The sequence below is a fragment of the Centruroides sculpturatus genome, unplaced genomic scaffold (genome assembly GCF_000671375.1).
Source record: "Centruroides sculpturatus isolate CEXI.00-Female unplaced genomic scaffold, Cexi_2.0 scaffold452, whole genome shotgun sequence".
NCBI lineage: Eukaryota > Metazoa > Arthropoda > Arachnida > Scorpiones > Buthidae > Centruroides > Centruroides sculpturatus.
The window spans coordinates 174706-199872 of NW_019384638.1; the positions used below are offsets into that span (position 1 = coordinate 174706).

The following is a 25167-nucleotide window of genomic DNA, read 5'->3' on the forward strand; positions in this document are numbered from 1 at the left end:
AAAATGCTTTTATTAATAGTTTTCTTTTTATCACTATCTTTAATAAATAAACTAAAAGATAAATAAAATATAATATTGTTACAGCTGTGTTTGTAGAAAAATAAATTACATTTAAAATTTATAAATAGATTACAATATATATTTTTAATTTTACATTGCTATGCAAAATAAACAATTATAACGTGAATAGATAATTAGGCAACAATAAAGAAAAATAAGAAAATAGAAAATTCTGAATTAAAATATTTTGCAACATTAGAACAAAATCTTAAAATATGAAGAAAACAATTGCATTCAAAAATTTCACTTAATTTGATATATACGAAGTACAAGGGACATTTCATAAATAATGCACACTAATTTTTTAATTACAAATATATTTTAAGTATTATCCTTAGTATCCTTTTATTTTAAGGATACATAGTGTTTTACTTGAATGAAAGATAGAAACTTATATGGCCTCATTATTATGGGAACTGAAACATTACAGAAAATAAGACCTGAATTATATGAATAATCAAATGATAAAGCCAAATTCATTATCAAATTGTAACTTGGCTAATACAGATATTACATAATTTGTACTACTAAAGATAAGCAAATAAGTTGCCATCTTGTATTAAATTAAAAAATGAGAATTTAATTAATTAATTAATTTAGAATACAGTAATACCTTGACTTACGCTACCCCAACTTATGCGAACCCAGAGATATGCGCTTTTCAAATCTCGTTGATTCATCTTTTGTTTGAGTGCCACGCAACTCTTGATTACTCACTCCCCCGCACTATTGTTTAGCTTACATGTTTGGATGTGTCATGCAGAATTGACACATAGCTACAATTTATTTTGTGTTATTTATTTCTGTGTTTGTTATATCTACGGAGACTTGAGAGACTCTATGTGGTGATTGCTTGTAACCGTGAACGAATCAAAAGACGAGATAAGATTAACGAGAACATTTATTAGCTTACATACATCCAACTTGGATTTTACACAAATTGCGAAATTATACCCCAACTTACGCGGTTATTGCTCAGTCCCTCCTATCGCATAAGTTCGGGGTATTACTGTATTCTGGAAGAAAAGATTGATTTGGAATGGGATTCAAACCTGCAACTTCTGCTTACTGTGCAGATGCATTGTCAAGTATGTTATCCAGATCATCATCCAAACCTTACTTCCAGACCAATTAATTTACAAGATATAATCATACAAGTCATATGCCTTGCTGTCTGGAGATAACTATGCAGTTTAAAATTAGCTGAGTGCCAGCTAATGGGTGTGTAGTTATCTCCAGTGGGTGAGGCAGGTGACCTATATGATTATATTTTGTAAATTAATTGGTCTGGATAACATAATTGACAATGCATCTTCACAATAAGCAGTTGTGAGTTTGAGTCCTACTCCAATCTTTTTTCCAGAATATTGTAAATTAATTAATTTAATACAAGCTGGAGACTTAATTATCTGTTTAGCTGCAATATTATGTGATATCTGTATATTTAGTTATCCAAGTTACAGCCCAATATTGAATACAGCTTTATCCTTTGATTATGGGAGCTGAATTCCTGATAAGTATAGACTCCTTCAAGTGACAAAATTGGAGTTTGAGAGACATTTTCTAAGAATTGAATTACAATAAGATTACAGTACATATATATTATTATATATGTAGTATTTTCATTTTTCATCAGATGCTTACCCTCTGGTGTTTAAAAACAAACTATTTTATCTGGGTCATTTGAATCATTCTTGTATATTGTCAACAGTAAAGATGAATAGCAATAGAAAAAGCAAAGCTTCTGTTGCTTCCAAATTGCAATTTCAAAGCCTTACGGGATCCCAATATAAGTTTTAGTCAATTTCCACATGAAAAAGAATAATTATTTGGAAATCAGTCAGTTATACTTATGAGCTTCTCTGAATTCTGAAAGAGTGTGTTAGACTAGGAAGATTTCACTAGTCTTATGTATTAGACTGTTAAGAATTTGCAAAAGTTTCCTGATTGTCCAGCTTCACATGAACAAGTTATACTGTCAATTTTAAAGCCTTTTTCCTTAAAATTTAAAATGCCAGTAATTTTTTGTGGGACACAGGGCCGGATTTAAGTATTTTGAGGACCTAAGCTGAACTCTTAGGATCTCAAAATGCAACCTTTCATAATTTTAGAAGTAAATCATAAAAAGAAAAGAATTAAATCAGACTATGTCTTTGATTTAATACAGATATTGGAAGAAAAAGTTGTGAGGTTTCACAACTTACTTGTAATTTTATAACTGAATTTAATTAAATTTTTATATCTGTTCCATTAAAAATCTTTTTTAAATTGGTTTTATCAATTTTTTAAAAAAAAGACTTTAATGTTAATTCTTAAAAAAATTAAAATGAAATACTACCCAAAATAAAGCATATTTTGTTGGTTTGTAAAACATTTTATTACAAAATTTGACTTCAATTTTCTTTTTTGTAGAAATGTTAGAGGCCCCTTGAAACTCAAGGCCCTAAGCAACAGCTGACATAGCTTACTTGTAAATCAGGCCCTGNATTAATGGAATACTACACAAAATAAAAAGTAAAGTATATTTTGTTGGTTTGTAAAAAAAAATTTTATTACAAAATTTAACTTCAATTTTCTTTTTTGTAGAAATGTTTCAGGCCCCTTGAAACTCGAGGCCCTGAGCAACAGCGTACATAGCTTACTTGTAAATCTGGTTGTGATTGGACAGATGTCAAAGCTGATGTTTTTTATCACAAAAGGCATAAATATATATAGATATATAGAATGATCTTGCTTATTTGTTTTGGTACCACATAATGAGTGTCCTGCTAGCAATAATTGTTCTCCTTCTATAAAATTTCTCAATAAACAGCTACAAGCAGCATGTATCATTATATCAGACAGTAATATATAATTAATTTTACGTTACTAGTTACAAGAGACCCAGATAAAGTAGCCATTTTGTAAAAATACTGCATCCTTTATAGTTCATGAAAAATTCAAGTATGGTTCATCTCTATAGAAATTAATATGCGAGTCTATCTAATTAAGAATATTTTATATACAATACTCTTATATGATTCTATAGTATAATTAAAATTCTACATACAGGTATACCTCGACTTACGTCGTTTCGAGTTACGTCGTTCCTGATTATACATCATTTGTTAAAAAAAGTATATGGAAAAATAAAAATCAAGTTTAAGTCATTTTATTTGACTTTACATCTGTCCGCCACAAATATTGAAGTCATAATATCACTAGAAAAGCGTTTAAAGCACATAAAATCATATTAAAATATATACATTTACAAGTATGTACTGTATTTAAAGTATATGCATTTGTAAATTTAGATTACTTTTTTCTGTACTATATTAAAAACTAAAATTTATTTGTTTGTAATCTTAAAATAGATCCTTATTAACCGTATATTATTAGAAATGCATTAATAAATAAAATACAGAACCGGGAATGGTAATTTATGGTTTAACCTAGTGATGAGTAGATTCGGAGACAAGTAAATTTGACTTACGTCGTTTTTCGACTTATGTCGCTTTCCTGGAACCAATTACCAACGTAAGGCGAGGTATACCTGTATTATGAGCTAATACTTAATCCAAACTGAAATTTGTTTAGATTATTTAAATCGGAAAAATAAAAATGTACTGTTTTAAAGAAATAATTCATGTAATGCTAGCAATAAAATATTTTAGAGGTTCAATTGCTCCAATCATCTACCCATGGATCCATTCTGAACACCTATATTAATACTTTTGAGTTCTTTATCTTCAGAATCTCTAAAAATAATGAGATATTTACATTATAAAATTATAAAAAAGACTAGAAACTCTTACTCTATAAAACTTATAAAGCAAGTTTATGTAATGAATAGTATAGTATGAGTGAAAAGCTGGAGGTGAATTCTGTTAGCTATTATGACTATGGCTGAATTTAAAGAGAGATGCATATAATTTATAATTTCTACATTTGTTTTTTTTTTCCACAATGTTAATATCAAAAAAGAAGGTTCTGCTTTTTTTTGATGGAAATTTTTGTAAAAATTTTCATCAAAAAAGTCTTGTATAACTTACCTTAGTAAGAATTCTTCTTTTTTGAAAGTTTTCTAATGTAAATATTTCATCATTTATAAAAATGATTTGATTTTGAAAATAGGGCCTTCCGAAAAACATTAGAATCAACAGTATTATTATTTAATTAAAGCTAGGTTTAATATGTATACTGGTACATGATCTTATAAGAGATATATTGTGTTTTGTGGAACCTAACCTTTGTATAAGTTGGAGTTTAAATGTAGTTTGTTTTAATTTACAAAAAAATTAAGATGACAATATATATTTTGAATTAGTTTTTACTTCAAATTATATGAATGCTAATGAATTCTATTTTTTTACTTAGTTACTATTTCTGCTCTTAATGAATCAGATCAATCCTGAAACTGTTTATATTCCTCACCATACATATGATCAAAGCATGGCATTAGGTGAACCAGAAGTTGTCATATTAGAACAACCTGCACCTAGAACATTACGATTTCGTTATGAATGTGAAGGTCGTCTAGCAGGATGTATAACTGGAATAAATAGTACTCCTGAGAATAAAACTTTTCCAACAATAAAGGTAATATGAAATTATAAATTATTTTATTGAAAGTAACTATTGCAAGAAGTTTTTCATTTGTAATAGCAGTATTATTGTGAAAAGTTTTAAAAGTACAGTGGTACCTCGGTATATGTCTGCTTTAGAATACGTCAAATTTGGAATACGTCCTGTTTGGACAAAACAAATTTTGCTCGGTATACAACTTAATTCAATTATATGCGCCATCTATGAACAAGTAGCACTATCAGTGTACTAGACCAGACTACATGTTCGCAGTACCATGGTTTATAACTTTGTTAAATTTCTTCTGATTTTAATTTGTAAGTAAAATTTTATTATTTTTATTAATCATGAATTGCAAAAAGGCAAATGAAAAGCAACAGAAAACTAAAAAAATGACTAGAATCACAATGGAACTGAAAAAAGAGATTGTTGAGAAATATGAAGGTGGCATGCATGTTCGCGATTTAACTGTTGCATACCATATTCCGAGAATGATGATATCAACAATCGTGAAAAATAAAGGCATTATTAAATCTGCTAACATTGTGAAAGGGGTTAAATCAATTTCTAAACAGAGATTGAAGACATTAGATCATGTTAAGAAATTGCTTTTGCTTTGGATAACTGAAAAACAGTGTGCTAGAGACAGCATATCAGAAGCAATTATTTGCAAGAAAGCTAAAAAGATACATGCTGATCTCATGAAAAATCAAGCAGGAAAGCGAGGTGTTTAAAGCCAGCCATTTTTTTTTTACATAAGAACGGATTAATCATTTTTACATTACTTCTTATGGGAAAGGTTGGTTTGGTATATGTCCTATTTGGTATAAGTCCAAACATCAGGAATGGATTAAGGTCATATATCGAGGTTCCACTGTAATTGATTTGTAAAATGGAATACACCACATTTATTAGATCTCAATAACAAAAATCAATTTTACAGGTATGAGGGAAAACAATTCAAACAATTTACAAGGTGTAACTTGCTTATTTTCTTTTTGAACATTTTTGACATAACAAAATGTTTTCATCAGGAATGCTTCTAAAATGAACACAAAGTGAGTGCAAGAATAGATATTTAAAAAATCAAAAGCAATCAAATATTTTATATTTGAATTTACACTTGGATTTGAACCTACTTTTCACATTTACATTTTGAAAAATGCAAATTGCTAATTAGTGTTAAATAAAAATTAGATCTATTGAGTATTCAAAATAATTAAGTTCAACAATTCGATGTAAGCTCTGATCTGTATTATCAATTAATTTGCAATAAATAACTGTGAATATCATTGGATTTTTCATTATAATTACAGATTGAAATTTAATAAATTTAAATTGCAGATTATTTAAAAAATTACAGATAAATTTAATAAATTTAAAGTATAGATTAAAATACAATATTCATAAAAATTGACAATTACCATACATTTTACCATTTTCGAATGCAGTAAAAATGTATGGTAATTTTTTATTTTTATTTTTTACTTTGTTGGGTTCTTTTATAGATGTTTGTTGACAAGACTATGTCTTGTTTATAAAATCGTACTGCCACCCATTCTTACCAGCATACAGGTACATGTTGAGAGTTGATATTTGGCACAGAGTATTAGATGCCTAAATCGTTTGCTCTAAAAAAATCCAGACTCGTAAGTAGTCGGGGGACCGAGAATCGAGTCAAAATAAAATACAAAATGGCGACCTTCTTCTACAAGCAGGCAAAACAGCCACCTCACCCCACTGAAGTCAGGGAGGAGAGAGTACCACCCACAGTCATTCTAAGAAGTGAACCTTAGGACTGAACACATAGTTTCTTCTAGGTTAAATGAAATTTGTAATCTAATTTTGTAAATTTGGGAGTGCTTCAAATATGACGTTAAAGCTGTTTTATGTCGTTACAAGTGGGTTTTTTTAACATTATCTAGTATAGTAAAATCGTAGGACCGATAAAAATTTGACATTATATTAGGGTTGTCGTTACATTCGATGACATTATAATCGGGTTAAACTGTATATTGTTTGTGCAAAATAAAAAAATAATTTTGGACGATACAATAGCCACGATTATTTTTTTCAAAAACGGGAACTTTTCATTACACATCGACAAAAATTCAATCCGGGCTGACATGCAACAGAAAGAAATTTTGAAATTAGATAAGTTAATTTCATCAAAGATGAATCTTGGACGATCTCATGGTCGTGGCAGGCAAAGTTTGAACGATTGCGCCCAAAAGCAGCAATATCAAAGAAGATCAAAGTGCCAAATGCAAATTATTTAAATTTTGGATAAATATATGATGATAAACCAGATGATTAACATTGGGATATAAAAGGTAAATTTGAAATATCTCTTTTGCTTTAAAATAATAAGGTCGTCATCATCATCGTCATCATCATTTAATAGATGTTTCTACAGTTAATGAAAATATTGTTGGCTTCAAATAAGTTAAAATTTATATGATATGATTTACTTTATAAATAATGATTTTAACCATTATTTTCAAAAGTAAATAATATTTATGTGTATTGTTTAATATGACTGATATTTTATTTTTGAAATACATTTAGTAAAATATTTCTTTTTATATTATTTATATAGTAAATTTTATGTAAAAATAAAATTTGATTCTTTTTCTAAAATTCAATAATAAACATTTTTGATTTAAGTTAACAGTTGCCAAATAAATATGTTTAACTAGCATACAAACTTGGTACTGCCTGGACAAAAATAATCAAAGTTTTAATGTGGTTTTAATTTTAATGTTTGTCCTTATTACTTTTTCTTGAACAACACTGGTTATTTCTGTTAATAATGTAATAAAAATGAATCAAAAAGTTCAGGGAGCCAATATTTGTTGTTCTTGAGGAAAAACCAAGAGGAAAAAATCAAAGCATGACTATATCTTAAGAAAATTGTGAATTATAGAACCCAGTAATAGAAACACTGAGCAGGTTCAAAACTTTTGCATTGTTTTGTTAGTAACTACATGTGTTGAACAATTGCTTCCATCATGTTATCAACAAATTTGTCATTGTTTTTGTTTTGATCATTTCTTAACAAAAGCAATTTTTTTTTATTTACGTATCTTTGTGTACGTGTGTTCCATAGTATTTTACAGAAGTATTCACAAAGGTCACAAAAATTTCTCTTTCAAGTGATGAAAAAAGTAATTTTTAGTATATAAGTAAAAAACACCAAAACTAGTTACAGAATTCTTAATAAAGCAATCTATAACAACACAGTTTAAAAGATCTGTTTCAAGAGAGAATAATTATATTTCAAAGAAACATTGAAAGTAGATGTGAAATAAGATTTTTTAAAAATTCTTTCAAAATATTGTTTGCTAAAATAAATTTTTATAATCATTTAAAGTAAATTTATGAATTTTCACAAATTTTTCTGTAAAGTGTGATGAAACAAGTTTCTAGGAAAGTATATAAATTTAAAAAAAGATAGATTTTCCAAAGAAAAGTTCAAACAAAAGAAGACAATTCAACATACTGTAAATCCAAACACAAACTTCTATAATTGCATCACAGACACAATGGTATGTCAGTGCCACAAACAAAATTTTTCTTTTATTTTTAAGATTCATAATGATGACTATTTCAATTATTACATATTTTAATTTGTCTCTGTTTATAGAAATATATGTATTTTTAATTTCAAACATTTGTGTTTCAGATTAAAAATTATAAAGGAGCAGCAGTAGTTATAGTTTCTTGTGTTACCAAAGATCCACCCTATTATCCTCATCCACATAATCTTGTTGGAAAAGAGGGCTGTAAAAAAGGAATCTGTAGTTTAGAAATAAAAAGTGCAGATATGGTGCAGAGGTAGATTTTTATTTATTTACATATTGCAGTTTAATATATTTATGGTTTCTTATTCTGAAATGTTTAGATATTTAAGGAAAAAAATGAATTTATATTCAATCTTAATACAATGGATGCTGCTTGTTGTGAACATAATAATTTAAAATGGTGTTCTTCAAAAAGAACACCCATTTTAAATTATTGTAATTATGTTAATTATTATATGATGATGTTGTAATGTATATTAAAACATTAGAGAACTGCCCAAGTATACATTTGTCCATTACAATTTCTCAATGTGTGCATTTTGTGTCACACAACATCCAACTGATACTTAGATTCTCCCTACACTCATTAAGCATATCTATTGTCACTATTCCCACAGAGGTTACAATACTACAACTCCTACAGATTACTCAATGATGAATGATATTGATTTTGTAACAGCAGAACACAAAATGCCCTCTCTGTTGTGGAGTGCTTCCTAGATGTAGTAGACATCAAGACATTTGAATGCAGATGGGGATGAAACTCAGACAATTACTCTATTGATTGGTGTATGTTGCATACTTTTCAGATAATAATGTAATTTTGGAAGACCTTGTATTGTAATAATGTTGTTATTCATAAGGTATTATTGAAATCAGTACATTCAACTAGTCATAAAAAAATGTATAGGAGAAACATTATTTATTCTGATAAAAAATTTGACTTTTATTTTAATTTGTCATTTACTTGATTTTTCAACTTTGATATTTTACTCTTTCAAGTACAACAAAGAATATTTTGAATGTCAGTGATGAATTAAAATGTTGTTGGTCACAAGTGCAAATTTTGAAATGATATATATTATTCAAATCAAATGAATTCCATTCAGTATGAATATGAAATTTTATTAATGGCTGTTCCAAATAAAGAACAGACAAAAATTTAAAATGAATTGTTTTAATTCTTTTTTTAATGCTTTTTGATTTATTTTTAAATAAGTATATTAACATAAAATTCAGATTCTTTTACAAGTTCTTTTTAGTTATATAATTTATTATTTTATGTCAATAAAAAATATAATGATATATTTGCTGAATTTTAGTTTTCTGTCTGTTATGTATCACTGGAATTGTGTCAAATTTGATCTGGAGGTTTTTTTTTTCAAAACTTGATATTTTGAGACCCCAAGCTCAAAAAAGTCAGGAAAAGGGAGAAAAATTCTGTGTGGATGTGATGACATCTACTTTGTTTAATATCTCAGGATGGGGTAAAGATTAAAAAAACAAAATTTTGCATGATAACTTTTATATAAGGCCTTGTCTGGAAATTTATGCATTTATAATCACTGAAATGTGCATAATTTATGCCCTTTAAATGCCTGAAATATTTATTTTTAATTGTGATTTTAAGAATACTAACAAACACAGAAAACAACAACTTAAATCATTTATTGAAACTAAACATAATTCCTGAACAGTTAATAGTTGCAATGACAGACTAAATACATTTTCAAAATTGAACCTTTACATTACTTTCAGTTTTTAGGTCAGAAATGCAGCTTCCATTTTTTTGTAGAATGCTAGATATAACTGATAGCATCAAAAAATTTTCATCCAGAACCTCCTGCTGCTTTTTATACAACCCTTCAGGTAGGCTACTTTTGTTTCTCAGTAATGTTATACAATTTTAGTTGCTTTGCTCAATGAAAGATTTGTGGTTTACAACTAGTAATTGAAGCAGATAGAAATCTAGTGGCAGTTGACAGTTCTACAAGATGTTCTTGGATTAATGAATTTGAAAACTGTCTTTTGCAATTGTAACAGTTGTTGTTACCTCAGAATACATGTTATTGAGAATCCATTTTACCTTCTCAAAGTGGTCTGCATAATAAATGGAATCTCCTATTCATGTTTCCTAGCAAGTAAGAACTGGTTTGGGAGACAATCTGAGATTGTGTTCACATTCTTTAAAAAGTTTAATTTAAGTTCGACATTTAATGAATGCTTTTACATATTTGATATTAAAGAATCCTCATCTTTGAAAGCTACTCAGGCTTCTTCAGCAACTGTTGAAGAGCATGGACTAGACACATAACATATAGCATTTTCAAATAGAGCACTTGCATTCCTTTGCCTGTCTTAACCATATAGGGTGTGCCATCAGTCAAAAACAAAAGGACAGAATCATACTTTTTCTTTTGGTCAAAGAATTCCTAGGACATTTTCAAATAAAAGAGCTATTGTCATGTGGTTGGTCATTTCCAAAACTTCAAAACATAGAAGAAAAATCATACCAGGTACATCTTTTCCCGTGTTTCTACTATTAAAAAATTCTGCTGAATATAAGGTGATAAAATTTAGTCAGCTGATAGAAAACAACCTTTAGAAGGATGATCTATTAAAATTTGCCTGCTAACACATCAAAGTTTAGTGCAGGAAATATTTAATTGTGTTACACATGGGCTTGAGCATTTCTGATAAAAGCATGTGTCCATGCCTGACATGTGCTTGAATTTTATTGTGTAAAATCACAGTGGAATTGAACTGATAATTTTTGGAGTAAACTATGGTAAAAAAAGATACCAAATATACATTTATTCATCAAAAGGTAAAAATGTGCCTTTTACATTTGATTTTATGCAAATGCATAAAGTTCCAGTCATTACTTATATATAAGGGATATTGATGCTATAAATTTTGGTGTATTAAAATTTGAGGAAGATAGAGAGAGAGGATCATGTGTCATATATCTTTGATGAGGTTGACTAAATGAAAAGTTTATCATTATTGTTATTTATAATATTTTTTAAAACTCATCTCTATCCTCAAAATTAAGCCTTTTGCTGTTTTGTTATAATTAATAATATAAAAGTTATTTTTTAAATAAAATCTCATATCAGCTGGGAAAGTGAAGCAACTTATAGCTGGATATTTGTTCAGTTGGTTAACATTAGCACTGTTATCATTTTAGCAATTTTCAAAATTATCACAATAAGAAGCATATACAGTCGACCCCCCTATAATTACGGTCCCTATAATTACAATTCCTATAAAACTGCGAAAAAATTGTGATGGTATCCGTAAAAAAAGGTAAAAACCTCCTATAATTACGTAAAACGTCATCGGGCAGCCGAACTACTTTCCCGCCGTCCGTAGCGCCACGCTACGGAGAGATTTCTATCGTCTGGACAGTATTATATAAATTATATATAAATTAGGTACTGTACATATAATTATATATTAATTATATATAAATTAGGTACTGTATATATAATTATATATTAACTTATTGTAACTTTGTTATAATTAAATATATAATTTCCGCCGTCTAGCGTGGCGCCACGCTACGGAGATTTTTACGCTAACTATCGTCTGTCAGTATGTAAATTAGGTACCGTAAGTCTAATACAGTACTGTAATTTTATACATTTCTTGTGAAAGAAACATTTCTTATTCAACGGCGATTAAAATTATTTATATTAATGATGTCTCCGAAGTTCTACGAAGTTTTCACAGAAAAATAAGTTGTTAGAAATCGGCCGCTCTTTGCTGAGCTGTTCCGCGACGAAAACAATGTTGAGCAATGGCAATGTCGAATGGTGACACTCGGTAAGTAATCCTACAATTTTTTGTTTATAGCGTAGTTTATACGGATTATTCCCAAAAAATATATACGTATTTTGGAAATGTTGAGTCGGATTAGTCTAGAATCGATTAATTTTATGGAAGAAAACCTTTCAGTCAGCCGTAGTCCGTAAACTTCACACGTGTTGGGCTGTGATTGGAAGGACTCGTAAGAAATCGGATTCCTAAAGAATGGAACGTATCTATGATCTTATAGGGAGGTCGACTGTACTGTATTTCATATACATAAAAGAAATTTTTGCAAAAGTCAAATTTAAAAAGCACTATCTGAAAAACATTATTAATTCAATACTAAATTCAAATTAATAAACGTTTTACAATATTTCTACTAGCTAAAATATCAATATAAAAATATAATGATTCTTATTTTCAGTTTAAATATGAATGTGTTAATTTTACATATACATTTGTATGTTACATAATATAACACATTTTGTATTTACATCACACACACACACACACACACATTCATTTACTTGTACTTTGTACTATATGATTATAAATAAAATTTTAAAGCTGTAATTAACCAATATAAAACAAAAAAGCTAAAGCTAAATTTAAGTTATGTAAAAATATAGTTTATTTAATTTGTAAGAATTTTAAATTTTATTTTTACAGTTTCACAAGTCTTGGAATACAGTGTGTTAAGAAAAAAAATATAGAAGCATCTCTAAATCAAAGAGAACAATTAAGAGTAGATCCATTCCGCAGTATGTTCAAACATTATCATTCTTTTTATTTTAATGTAATTTTTAAACTTTTAAATTAATGTGTAAATTGATCAAATCAACATTTAGTATTGTTTCTTAGTATTACAGTAAAACCTTGATTTAATGGACTTTGGATTTAATGGATAAAATTCCAATTTGTATGATATATGGAGCAGGAAATTAACACCTTGTTAATTTTAAAATTCTTTTTACATATAATTAAATTAACAAGTAAATTAACATGCAAATAAATTTTTTATCAAGAGTCACCATTCTTAATTAATAAATACAGTTAAGGTGTATTTCTCACTATTGTTTGTGTATTTTAATTTAGATCATATACTTGTTTATTACAATCTCAGAACTACAGTGAGCAATATTATGTATAGAAACCTTTTTTTGTGAAATGAAACTTCTCATACATACATACATACATACATACATACATACATACATACATACATACATAATTTTAATTATACAAATGTATCTACATAAGTAAAAGCAGAGAAGCTAATTTGTCAATTTTTTAATACATGAAATTGGAAATCCTACCTTATTATATAATGGACTTTTGGCTTTAACAGACACCACCTTGCCTAAATTAGTCTATTAAATTGAGGTTTTACTGTAATTTGATTACAATTATGACTTATTATTTAAAGCAACTTCTATACAAGTTACCATTCATCAGACTTGTGTCAGATAAATTGGACATACTGATGTAATATATAATATGAAATTTAAAATAAAAATATTTATAGATTTCTAAACAAAAGTTAAACTATTAAGCAAATTGATGTTTATTTGCACTATATTTTTGCAATAGAAGAACTTTCATCAGAAATAATAAGAATATCACAAGTAATAATACAAAATTTGAAACACTATTCATCCAATGCAAACACAATTAATAAAATACAATTTTTTAAAAATATTTGATATTTTTAAATTTTTAATATGTAATTTGATTTGTTTTTTCAGTATATTTTTAATAATTTATATAATTTAATAGAATATAATTTTTTTATTGATTTATTTTTTTTTTGTTTTTCATTACTTTAACAATGCAGCTTATTATAATAAACTATGTAATTTGTAACATTGTTTTAAATTTTCATATATCAGTAAGTGCATTCATTTTATATTATGATAAATATTATTAATATTTTACTGAGTTTTGACATTTGATTTGTATGATTCTATATATTTTTTAATATTTTGAATATTATTAGCTTATTTCATTTTCTATCAATATAATAAAACATTGTTTAGTTGATATATTTGAGTGACTAGTACTGTAAAATAATTTGTTTCAATTAGGAGTATACTTTGAATTGAGAAGCTAAGACCATTTAATATTTACTGTGCTTTTCTAGTTGTATCAATATAACCAATCTTGACTTTTCTAGGGAAAATTGGAAAAGTTTGCAACCTGATCATTCTTTTTATTAATACAGTATAAATTTTTATATTCAACTAAATTATGTTTAATTTAATTAATTTTAATTTTTGGTTTTTTAATAATTTTTTCATTTAAAAATTGATATGTTTCAGCTGGATTTGAACATAAACAACAGCCTAACAGCATTGATTTAAATGTTGTTCGTCTTGCTTTTCAAGTAATTTTGATGAGTCCAGATAAAACAAAAAAGTATCCCTTGAAACCAGTTGTTAGTGATCCAATATATGACAAAAGTGAGTATTTATTCTGTCTTAAAAAGTGATCCAGGCTAATAGCTCAGAAAGAACTGTCTGATTCATGTAAATAAGGCTTGCCTTCATACATTATTGAAGATGGGCTGCTCACTGGTGCATCAGTGAATTTATCCTATCTCACAAAACATTAATTTATTATTTTTTCAAAATTTAAGCTCCTGTTTCAACATGCTCTACAACTTTACAATTAGAACTGTTTACAGTTCTCATTGTAGAGCATGTTGTAATCAGTACATTGTTTATTTTGTTCTGACAGCTGTATTTATCACAAACCACTTATAGTTTGAGAAGCAAATACTTACAAGTAACTCAGCACTACAGGGGAAGCTGGTTACACAATACTTCACTTTGAATTTTTGAGAGTATGTGGCATACCTTCTTCATCCTTTTTTAATTGAACAAAATGTAGAATTTTATTCAATTAAGAAATTGTTAAAATTTTGACCTGTTCTACAACTTTACAATTCAAACTGTAATTTTATCTGCAATAGGAGCTTAGATAATTTTATATGTACAAAAATTATGAACTATGCCATCTACAATTGAATACCATTCTGGTGATAAACATACCCGTATTTAAATTAAGCAATTTTATATTTTTATTGCTCAATTTTTTCTTTAAATAAAATATTCTTTTATTTTCCTTTTTTCATAAAGACAATAATGTAATAATTTTTATATTTTATTTGAAAAATTGTTTACTGTTGGTCTACAATTAGAAAAAGTGGCTGTAGTATAGGCACATGCAATGTCATCAGCTCTAGGATTTTTAAAATCAATTTCTCAGTGATCATCTTATTAACAAAACTAAGACTGATAGCTATACACCAACCAATGCCGAATAATATCTGGCAAGAAACGGCTATAATATTAATAATTTATAAGACAATTTGGCACTAGAGTTAGGCGTTAGGCATCATCTCTTGATAAATTTAATAATTATAATTTTAATTAGATAATTTAAATAATTTCGAACTACTGGAAGAAAAGAATCAGCCCGGAGCAGGACTCGAACCCACAACTCCTGCTTACCTATGCAGATGTGTTGCCAATTATGCTATCTGGACCTTCAATTCTATCTCCTCTTCCAGTATATATAAGCTTACATTATAACCATTGACAGTATTTACAATTATAGCCCGATAATATTCGGCATTTATAATATATTGGGTTTAGTGATGTTTGTTTATTTAAGACTGATAGAATATGTACATATCTTTTCATCTCTTATCTAAGGCATGTTACTTTATACTTCACGTGCTATTTAAAAAAATATGGGTACTATTCACCCATCTTACCACAACCTTTCTTATGGAGGTTGATATGCAATGATATTAACCCACACACTATTCTCAAGAGATCAGGGATATACCAAATTTCATTAAGACAAGGTTCTGGTGCTACCACAATTTCATACATTGGGGCAACTCCTAGAATAATGGAGCATCAGGATGACATTTAACATGGCAAACAAACCACAGAATTGTCTAGGAGAGTTCTTGAGCATAGCAGTGAACCTTTATGGTCAGATGCACTTTTGCTCCATTCATTTACAGAATGTAGCATCTTGCTCATTTGGGAGACCCTGTATATCACAACAACAACCCCTGTAACTATTTCACGATTGACATGCTAAACCTGTTGATCTCGCTCTTTAAGGTGGTAATGGCATAGGCATTAAGGGCACTCTCTTTTCTCCTATCTTCCTTATCACCTTCTGAATACCTTTTATTAGATATAAATTTGTTTGTGCACTGAGATACACCATGTCTTAGTTTCATAAGTTTAGCAAGTTATAATTTTAAAGGTTCAAGTGCTGTGACAATTTAATTTTGTGTTGCACATTTAACTAGAGTTTTATCAGTATTTATTGTTTTAATAACAATCATTGTTTGTTACAGTTTGAAACCTAGTTAAAAAAAATTCATATTCATCATTCTAAATATTGCAACACTATTTTTTTGGATTCAAATTTTATATGTTAACGTCAGCAGTTTGAATTTATGTATTCTGTTGTAGAAATGTTTCAAAAATGAATAAATTTGTAATGGTGCATGTTCAGCATTTTATCAAACTAGCCTGAAGACTGCATCAATATGGTATGGAAAGTACCAGCAAGATTTTTCTAATAATAAAAGAAGCAAATACTGATAGAAGTTTTCTTCTTTAATTTGTTAGTAAATTTTTAACATAAAGTGCATAAATACTTTAAATTACTATGGAAACTGCTAAATTTTTTTTGCATTGGTTTGGTCTAGAACAGCTGTTGCCAATAGCTGGTTGTGGACATTGATCAACTCAAGGTTACATGAAGTATTAGGAAAGAAATACAAAATGCTTGGTTGTTTTTTCACACTCATTGGGGGTTTATTATTTGAATTTTAAACCAAACATGAAATGACAGTTATTAATAAATAATGTGAGTGCAATTGTCCTCCTTCATGGAAAAGAGCCAAGAATCCATAAACTCATTTCAAACAAGCAGCAACAAACTTTACACTAATTTGTTATTATTAAACAAGTGAATTTCATGTCAATAAAGTAAAATAGAACTTTTATGATCATTATTGTATTTAAGTATATGAAGACAAAGTCTGCCCAAATAGGGACCATCATCTATTAATTTCGTGTTCCAGACTGTACAATCTTGGTGACTGACTTTCCTTTTAGGCTACTAGCCGCCTAAATGCTAAAAAGTCCTTTAAAAAAAACACAAAAAATATATCCAATTAAAAATACAAAGATTTTCTGAAGAAGGAACTAGGAACGAAATTAACGAAAAAAAGGAACAAAATTAATAAATGGTGGTCCTTATTTGGGCGGACTTTGTCTTCAAATATTTAACTACAATAAAATCCATATGACGAAAAAACCAAACATTATTGTATTAATTAAAAATTTTATTACAGTAGTCCACAGGATTCAAAATTGTGAGTTTAGTAGTCTGTGAGATAAGAAAGGTTGGTGACTGTGTTCTAGAACATGGAAGATTAGGCTCAAATTACAGCTTAAATTTTTTCTACATTTGCACACACATTCTGAAGTGCACTTTTCTGGACAGTTCTTCCTTTCCAGAATGTGTATTGTCCATGGTTCCCTTATACAAGATGATGTTATTGCATCTCATAAGATCCAAAAGAAAAAGTATAGCTATTGTTGAAGAAACCCAATTTTGATGCATTGTACTTTCTGAAGCAGTTGTGATCTCATAATGCTATATGTGCACTTATCTATAGTGCAATCATCATGTACAATTCTATGTTCCTTTTCAAAAAGAAGCCAAGTAGCAAGTTCACCTGGTTCAAAGATGCTCCCAGAGAGAGAAATACACTGCCTACCACTTCCATACTTGAATTTTTTTGGACTCTGTCACTGAGCAGGTGAAATGTTATGCAAGAAAGTCCTAGAAAAATACACTAGTTTTTGATACTTGAATTGTCTTGTTCACTGTTGCAAGAGCTTAAAATGATCACATCAAATACCTAGTATAAGTTTTTGGGAACAAAATGAGAACTTTTTCCAGTTGATTAGGGACTACAGCTGTCTTTATTGGATTTGTTTCAAATTAAACCTAGTAATAAAAGTTTTTACATATTTTAAAGTAATTTTACTATAAAAAATGAATGTAACTATATGGCATTTTATCTGGTTTAGTTTAAAGATAAAAAACTAAAACTTGTTTAAAACAAAAACCTACCAAAATGGAAAAAATAATTCAGTTCCTTGTGATTCTGATTTACATAGGTTTTATTGTATGTGAAAAATATGTAGCTTTTATAAGACAAATTGCATTTCTTCAAATAAGATATATATGTGGGGGATCCAAAAATAACAGGAAAAAAATTCAGAAAAAATTGTGTATTTAACCACTTTTTACTAACCTTTAACATGCAGTCTATTTTATTAACGTAAACGAAGGTCAATTAATTTGATCAAAAACGTTAGATTATGTTAATAAAATAGACTGCATGTTAGAGGTTAGTAAAGAGTGGTTATTTTTAAGTAAGTGCAGTTTGAGAAGAGAATTGTGTATTTATTTTAACAACTTCATATTTTAATCTCCTTGAAAATACTCTCCATTAGCCTTAATACATTTGTCCAAATGTTTTTTCCATTGTTCAAAACACCTAGAAAATTCCTGTTTTGAAATGCCTCTTAGTGCCTTCATTGTTTTTGTTTTCATTTCTTCTACTGTCTGAAATTGCTTCCCTTTGAGTTTCCTCTTCATCCTAGGGGACAAAAGAAAAATCACAAGGTGCAAAATCAGATGAATAGGGGGTGGGGGAGGAGGGTCATGCCATTTCTTGTCAAAAACTGCTGCACAGAGAGCACCGTATGAGCGGGTGCATTGTTGTAACGGAAAAACCAATCCCCCATTTGTCACAAGTCCCTTCTTTTCCTTCTCACATCATCACAAAGTCTTTTGAGGCTTTCAGATAACAATGTCGATTGACTGTCTGGCCTGGATGGACAAATTCTGAATAAACAATTTCTTTCACATAAAAGGAAAAAAACAGATTAATATCGTTTTCACATTCAACTTCCCTTGTCTTGCTTTTTTGAGAGGAGGAGATATTGATGTTTTCCACTGGCTGGATTGACATTTTGTTTTCCGGTTTGTAACCATAACACCATGATTCATCACCAGTTATCATTTTCCAAATGTTCTTTCAAAGTCTGACAAGCTGCCAAGCAATTGCCTTTCTGATTGGCAGTCAACAAGCATGGAACAAACTTTGTGGAAACTCTTCTCATGCCAAGTTCTTGTGACAAAATTTGCTGAATCAAACTCCACAAAATCCCAGACAAATTAACGAGTTCATCAATGGTGCGACAGTGATCTTTGTTAATGAGATCACGAATTTTCTCAACATTTTTAACAGTTTGAATGGTAGATGGATGACCAGATCTCAGTTGATCTTCAGGATGTGAGATTTCTCCTTTTTGAAAGTGGAAAAACCACTCATAAACCCTTGTCTTACTCTGGCATCTTGTTTGTAAGCATGTCGAATCCTTTCAACCATTTCCAATCCACTTTTTCCTAACAGGAAACAAAATTTCACAGCAGCACGTTACTCTTTAAAATCTGATATCACATTTTCAATGAAAACAAAAAAATATTTCTCACAAAAAATTTGCTATGAACCAACAAGTCTTGACATGCCAACGCTGCTTCGCATACTGATTCCAGAAAATTCTATCTACTGACATCTAGTGGTGGATACATGTACTACAAACCTCCCACCTTCCACAAAATTATTCCTGTTATTTTTGGGACTCTCCCATGTATATATATACTTTATCAATAGTTTAAAAAATACATTTAGAGAAATATATATGAAAATCCATAATAAAATTTTTTATTTACATGTTGTATTTTAAAATTAAAATTAAGGTAAGATATTTTAAGGTAAAAATGAGGAAAAATCAATTTACTGTATATTCTGCTTAGTCATATTTGCAGTTTCATCATTTTACTTTATTAGTTTATTTAGTATGTGATCATTAAAATACAATATTAAATGTGCTATATCATTGTAAAATTTTTCATAACTTAAATTATGTTTAATTACATATAATTGTTATGATTTTGTTATTTTTTATATAATTTACGTGATTTATTTCAGAGGCACATTCTGATCTCTCTATTCACAAATTAAGTCATTATTCTGCCCCTGTATCTGGTGGAACTGAAGTAATTCTTCTTTGTGAAAAAGTAAATAAAGGTAATTAAATTTATTTTATATATATTTTGGATTATATTTACAGTAGAGCATTGATTATCTGACTCAATTGGGGACTCAGGTTGGTCGGATAACTGAAAAGAAGGGAAAAAATACATTATTAGTATAGTATATTAAGATATTAGTATATCCCATGTAATTAGTTTATTAGTATATTGCTATTAACCAACTTCGCGTCGAATTTTCATCGATGTTTAGCCTAACAAAGTTTTTTTAAAATAATAATCGTCGCTATTGTATCGTTAAAAATTATTTTTAAATTATTTTATTGCTCACGAAACAAACAACCACTCATAATTAGAAAATTAAGTCTCGTTTAAATATTGGCCTCCCTTCAATGGTCGAGCCGTTGATGTCAGCTGAAACACGCAAAAATTTAACAAAAATAATATTAAAGTAGCCAAGACATAGCCAAATATTGTAATGCCACATCACTAGCGGCGATTTGAAATTTGCCGACTAGAACAGTCGGTTAACCGATGTGACGGTTAATCGGGAGTCGGATAATCGATGCTCTACTGTATTTCTTAACCATAACCAAGAGAATCTAATTATCTTTATTAGATAAATATCCAATAATTTCAATTGATGCAAACTATATTTTCTTGATTCTAAGATTTAGTGTGAGTTTAAAATTAAATTTATAAAAATTTTTTATGGAGAGAAAAAAAATTGAAAGTAATCAATTTTATTAAATTTCATAAGTAACAATAAGTTAGAAAAATAATACAAATATTAATACAATATCATGAAATGAATAGTGTTCAGCTTTATTTCCATACTCTTCTGCATAAACAATAACTTTTTAATACTGAATTATAATGTCTTGAAGAAATTTTATCATTAAACAGGAGCTTTAAATACTTATTAACAGTGAAACTCATTCAAACTGATGTGGTCATTGAGCAGCAAAGCTAAAACATCTGTTATTGATGCATAATACATAAAATTATATGGTCCATTACAATAACTTTTGATTGTTGTTTTAGACTGTGAATGTAAGATGCCATTGATTCTAAGGCACATCTCTTTTTTGATAAGTAAGAATGGGTAAAAGAGTGCATCTCAGGATTGAGGAAGTATAATATATGATCTCATAGTTTACAGGCCCTGTCTGACATCACATAACTTTCTTTACTTCAATTCTTGAACACTATCCTCATGAATCATCAAGTTTCTGGTTGTTTAACCTACAGACATTCCTCAATGTTGTAGTAGGGCTGACTTCACACAATAATAGTGTGAATTAATTAATATCATATTAATTGTATTTCATAATGGTAAAAGTAAGCAAATCACTAATTTGCTTTTCTGATTAAAAATGCTTAAATATTGATATAAACAAATAATCATTATACAAGGGTTATCCAGTAAATAGCTGGACTGGCTTTATGGATTCACAAATATTATACATTACAAACATTATTGCAAACACTTATTTTTACAGCATAAAAGTAAGCAAATGACAGTGTTAGGTGACAAGACAACAGAATCCAGTTATTGGAGAAATATTGGACAAAGTGTATTGAATTAAAGGGAGATTACATTGAGAAATAAATGCATTTTTAAAATAAAAAATTTTTTCACTACTAGGCCAAGAATTTTTCATCTTGCCCTCATATATTACTTGAGTTTAGTAATCATTTAAAACCATCCATTCAACATTGTGCATTGTACCTGCAATGATGATATTTACAAGTAGACTTGGCTGGAAATTATCTTCAATGGATTTTGGCCATTTCCTCATATTTACAACTTTGAAAGAAAGAAATTGGTCCCATCAAATGGTACTATAGAGTTCCAGTGATTGTAGTTTAATCATAAGAAACTGTGATCCAGTTACCACTGGAGACCTCTGGACTTAAGTCAGATCAAGAAGTACTTCATCACAGACAATTACACACCATAGGGCAGCCATTCTTGATTTTCTCATTCTCTGCGTCAAATTCAAACACCTTATGTATTTTATGCAACTTGAAACCACTTGGAATGCTATATATCATAGAGAGTTAGACTCATACATAACAGACAATGGAGGCCCTTCTCTCCCCCAAAAAGAGGATTCCTTTGCATCATGTCCACCAAGCTATATGTCTACAAGGCTAAAAGACTATTCAGCAATACAGTAGAGCCTCGAAAACTCAGCCTAATGTGGACCGAAGGGTGGCCGAGTTTGTGAAAATGCTGGGTTATCGGGAATGGGGTTAAAAAAAATAAGTATGAGTGTTTCCTCAGAAAATACTGTACTGTACTTGTATGTATTGTTTAGTTGAGAATACGACAGAGAATAAACTGCCCAAATACCCGTAAACAAAGGAAAAGTACGTCTTTTATGAAGGCATAGAGCCTTTACTACATGAAAATGAAAATTAATGAATACACTGTGTACAATAATTTACCTGTAAGACAGACCTCAGAAAAATACTTTGAGGCATAAAGCTGTCTTTATCATGAAAATTAATTGACTAAGGATTTTTTTGCCCTGCCAGGGTGTGGCCGAGTTATCCGGAGTGCCGAGTTTTCGAGGCTCTACTATAACATTAAAATTTTTTATTGTCTCTAAGTTTTCTTTACTCACTGCTAGCATTGAAGTACTTGGTCTGTAGCTGTTTGATCACTCTGGAAGTAATTATACTATTCAAATACAGATTGCAGGCTATAGTGCTATCTCTGCTAAAAATCTATCATGAATTTCCATGATGTTGGCAACTTCCATTATGGGGAAACTTCATCACAGTTTACTATTCTTGAGCAACTGTTAATTGTTCTAATGCTTTCAACAATCTTTAATAATTTAAAGATGTAATAAAAGATTTTTCATGATAACATAGAAAAGCAGCCAAGTTGATATTTCTCTAATAGATAGCAATCATATGAAGGTATATGAGACGTGGTTTGATTGAGTTGTATTGTTGCATTTATTTACTGGACAACACACATTGTAGTTCAGTGCTTTGTAATATGTCAATAAAAAGAACTGTAAAGATAGTAAAGTATTTATATATATTTCTAACGTTACATTTAATACATTTATTTATGGTGTTTTTATTTGACAGTGTAAACTTTTACATATTAAAATTTTTTATAGATAAATTTATATAATTTTTAATTGGAAGGTTGCATAAATTTAATTTTAATTATGTATTATATTATACTTTTATAAATTATTTTAATGTATTTCATATTTTTGTATTGTTATTTGTGAAAATTATGTTTTATTTTTTTGTTTTTAAAAATTTTTAGATGTACAAATAAGATTTTTTGAAAAAAAAGATGGGCAAGAAATATGGTCAGCCAATGCTGAATTTCAGCCTAGTGATATACATAAACAGGTTGCCATTAGTTTTATTACACCAAGCTACTTTGATTTAAATGTTTCTCATGAAGTCAATGTTTGGATTCAGCTCATTCGGCCATCTGATAACTCAGCTGGAAAACCTCGAAAATTTCAATTACTGCCATTAGATGGAGGTAAAAATATTCAGTTAATGTGATTTTTTATTTTTTCTTATAAATGTAATTCATTAAATACATTGATACATAAATTGTTATTATGTTGTTGTCATGTCTTAAAAAATAATTTAAATGAAATAATGAGAAAATTTTTTATAGCTTAATAATAGTTCCAAAATTGATTTAACATTGTATAAAATTAAGTTAAAACACAATGTTAAATTAAATAAACCAGATTTAACATTGTTAAATACAATATAATAATTTGATTGATCACTAGTTGGACTTGTTCAGTAATCAATTCAGGTATTACCATCAATGTTGCAAAGTCATAAACAAACTGCCCACTAGTTCAAGCTTCAATTTCTTCTAAACATGACATGATATCAAGCCTGAGTTTGAACACTTAAGCTTGGGTATGATAATACTGATTGTTAGGCTCACCATCTTAGGCTGCTTTAAAAAAAGACACTGTATCTTATAACACAATCCTGTATAAATATGAAATTTCCCACTACTGTACTGTACATCCCATTAAATTTAGTGGAGTTCACCAACTTGGTGACACTTGATTACTGGTGAAAACAGCGTGCTTTGATGTTTTGATTAGCAGTTCAAATTGTGTTTTATTGCATTATTAATAGTTAACTCTTTGCTGTCAAATTTGTTTATCTGCCACTGAATTTATATTACTTCTCTGGCAATCTCCTTATCCAACACTGTTCCAGTCCCATGTATGGCTGATTACTGAGATTGTAGTTTTATATTTTCATGTATGTAACCCACGATGGTGTATAATCTACAGAAAATTGCTAAAATAAAAATAAACATTTGCATAGTCCATTTCATCATATACTCCACACTTATGGAACAGCTGTTGCTTGATAGATGAAAGTTCTTAATTGCAATTCTGAAATCTATGTAAAATCAACCCCAAAATCAACCCTGCACTCTTTTTCAAATTGTTTTTTAAATGCTAGATAATGTGCATTAGTAATACAGTGGTACCTCAGGATACGAATGCCCCAGCATACGAAATTTTCAGGATATGACATGAAATTTGAACATATTTTTACTCCACGTTACGAACAAAAACTCACCATATGATGCTACATTAGTTTGCAGCGCCATTTTTTATTCACTTCTGTTCATCGGTCTCAGTCCACATGTTTGCTTCATTGTGGAAAGATCTCGCTCGATAAAGGAAATCTTGAGGTATCATCAGAAAGTGACTGATTTTATTGAAAGAAACATCCCGAAAAGGTTCACACTGGCCATATTGCTGCTCAGAGTAATAATATTTGCCTAAGTCATTTTAGAAACATTTTAAAAAGTAGGCAAAGCCAAACCTCTTTGGATAGATATTTTACCAAGTGATCTCTATCCAGTGGAAGTGCTGGTGGAAGTGAAGTGATCTCTATCCAGTGGAAGTGCTGGTGGAAGTGAAGGAAAGAAAGCAAAAAGTAGTGA

At 29.0% G+C, this 25167-nt stretch overlaps 1 protein-coding gene across 1 annotated transcript in view; it reads left to right on the plus strand.

The window, feature by feature from the left end:
• Positions 1–25167, plus strand: part of LOC111625902 (putative transcription factor p65 homolog) — a 59624-nt gene that overhangs the window by 12783 nt on the left and 21674 nt on the right. The window contains exons 2-7 of the mRNA XM_023369160.1: positions 4417–4638; positions 8309–8460; positions 12690–12781; positions 14339–14479; positions 20128–20226; positions 23488–23715. Of these exons, the coding sequence (XP_023224928.1) occupies positions 4435–4638; positions 8309–8460; positions 12690–12781; positions 14339–14479; positions 20128–20226; positions 23488–23715 (916 nt within the window). The 5' untranslated portion in view covers positions 4417–4434. The remainder of the gene's footprint in view (positions 1–4416; positions 4639–8308; positions 8461–12689; positions 12782–14338; positions 14480–20127; positions 20227–23487; positions 23716–25167) is intronic.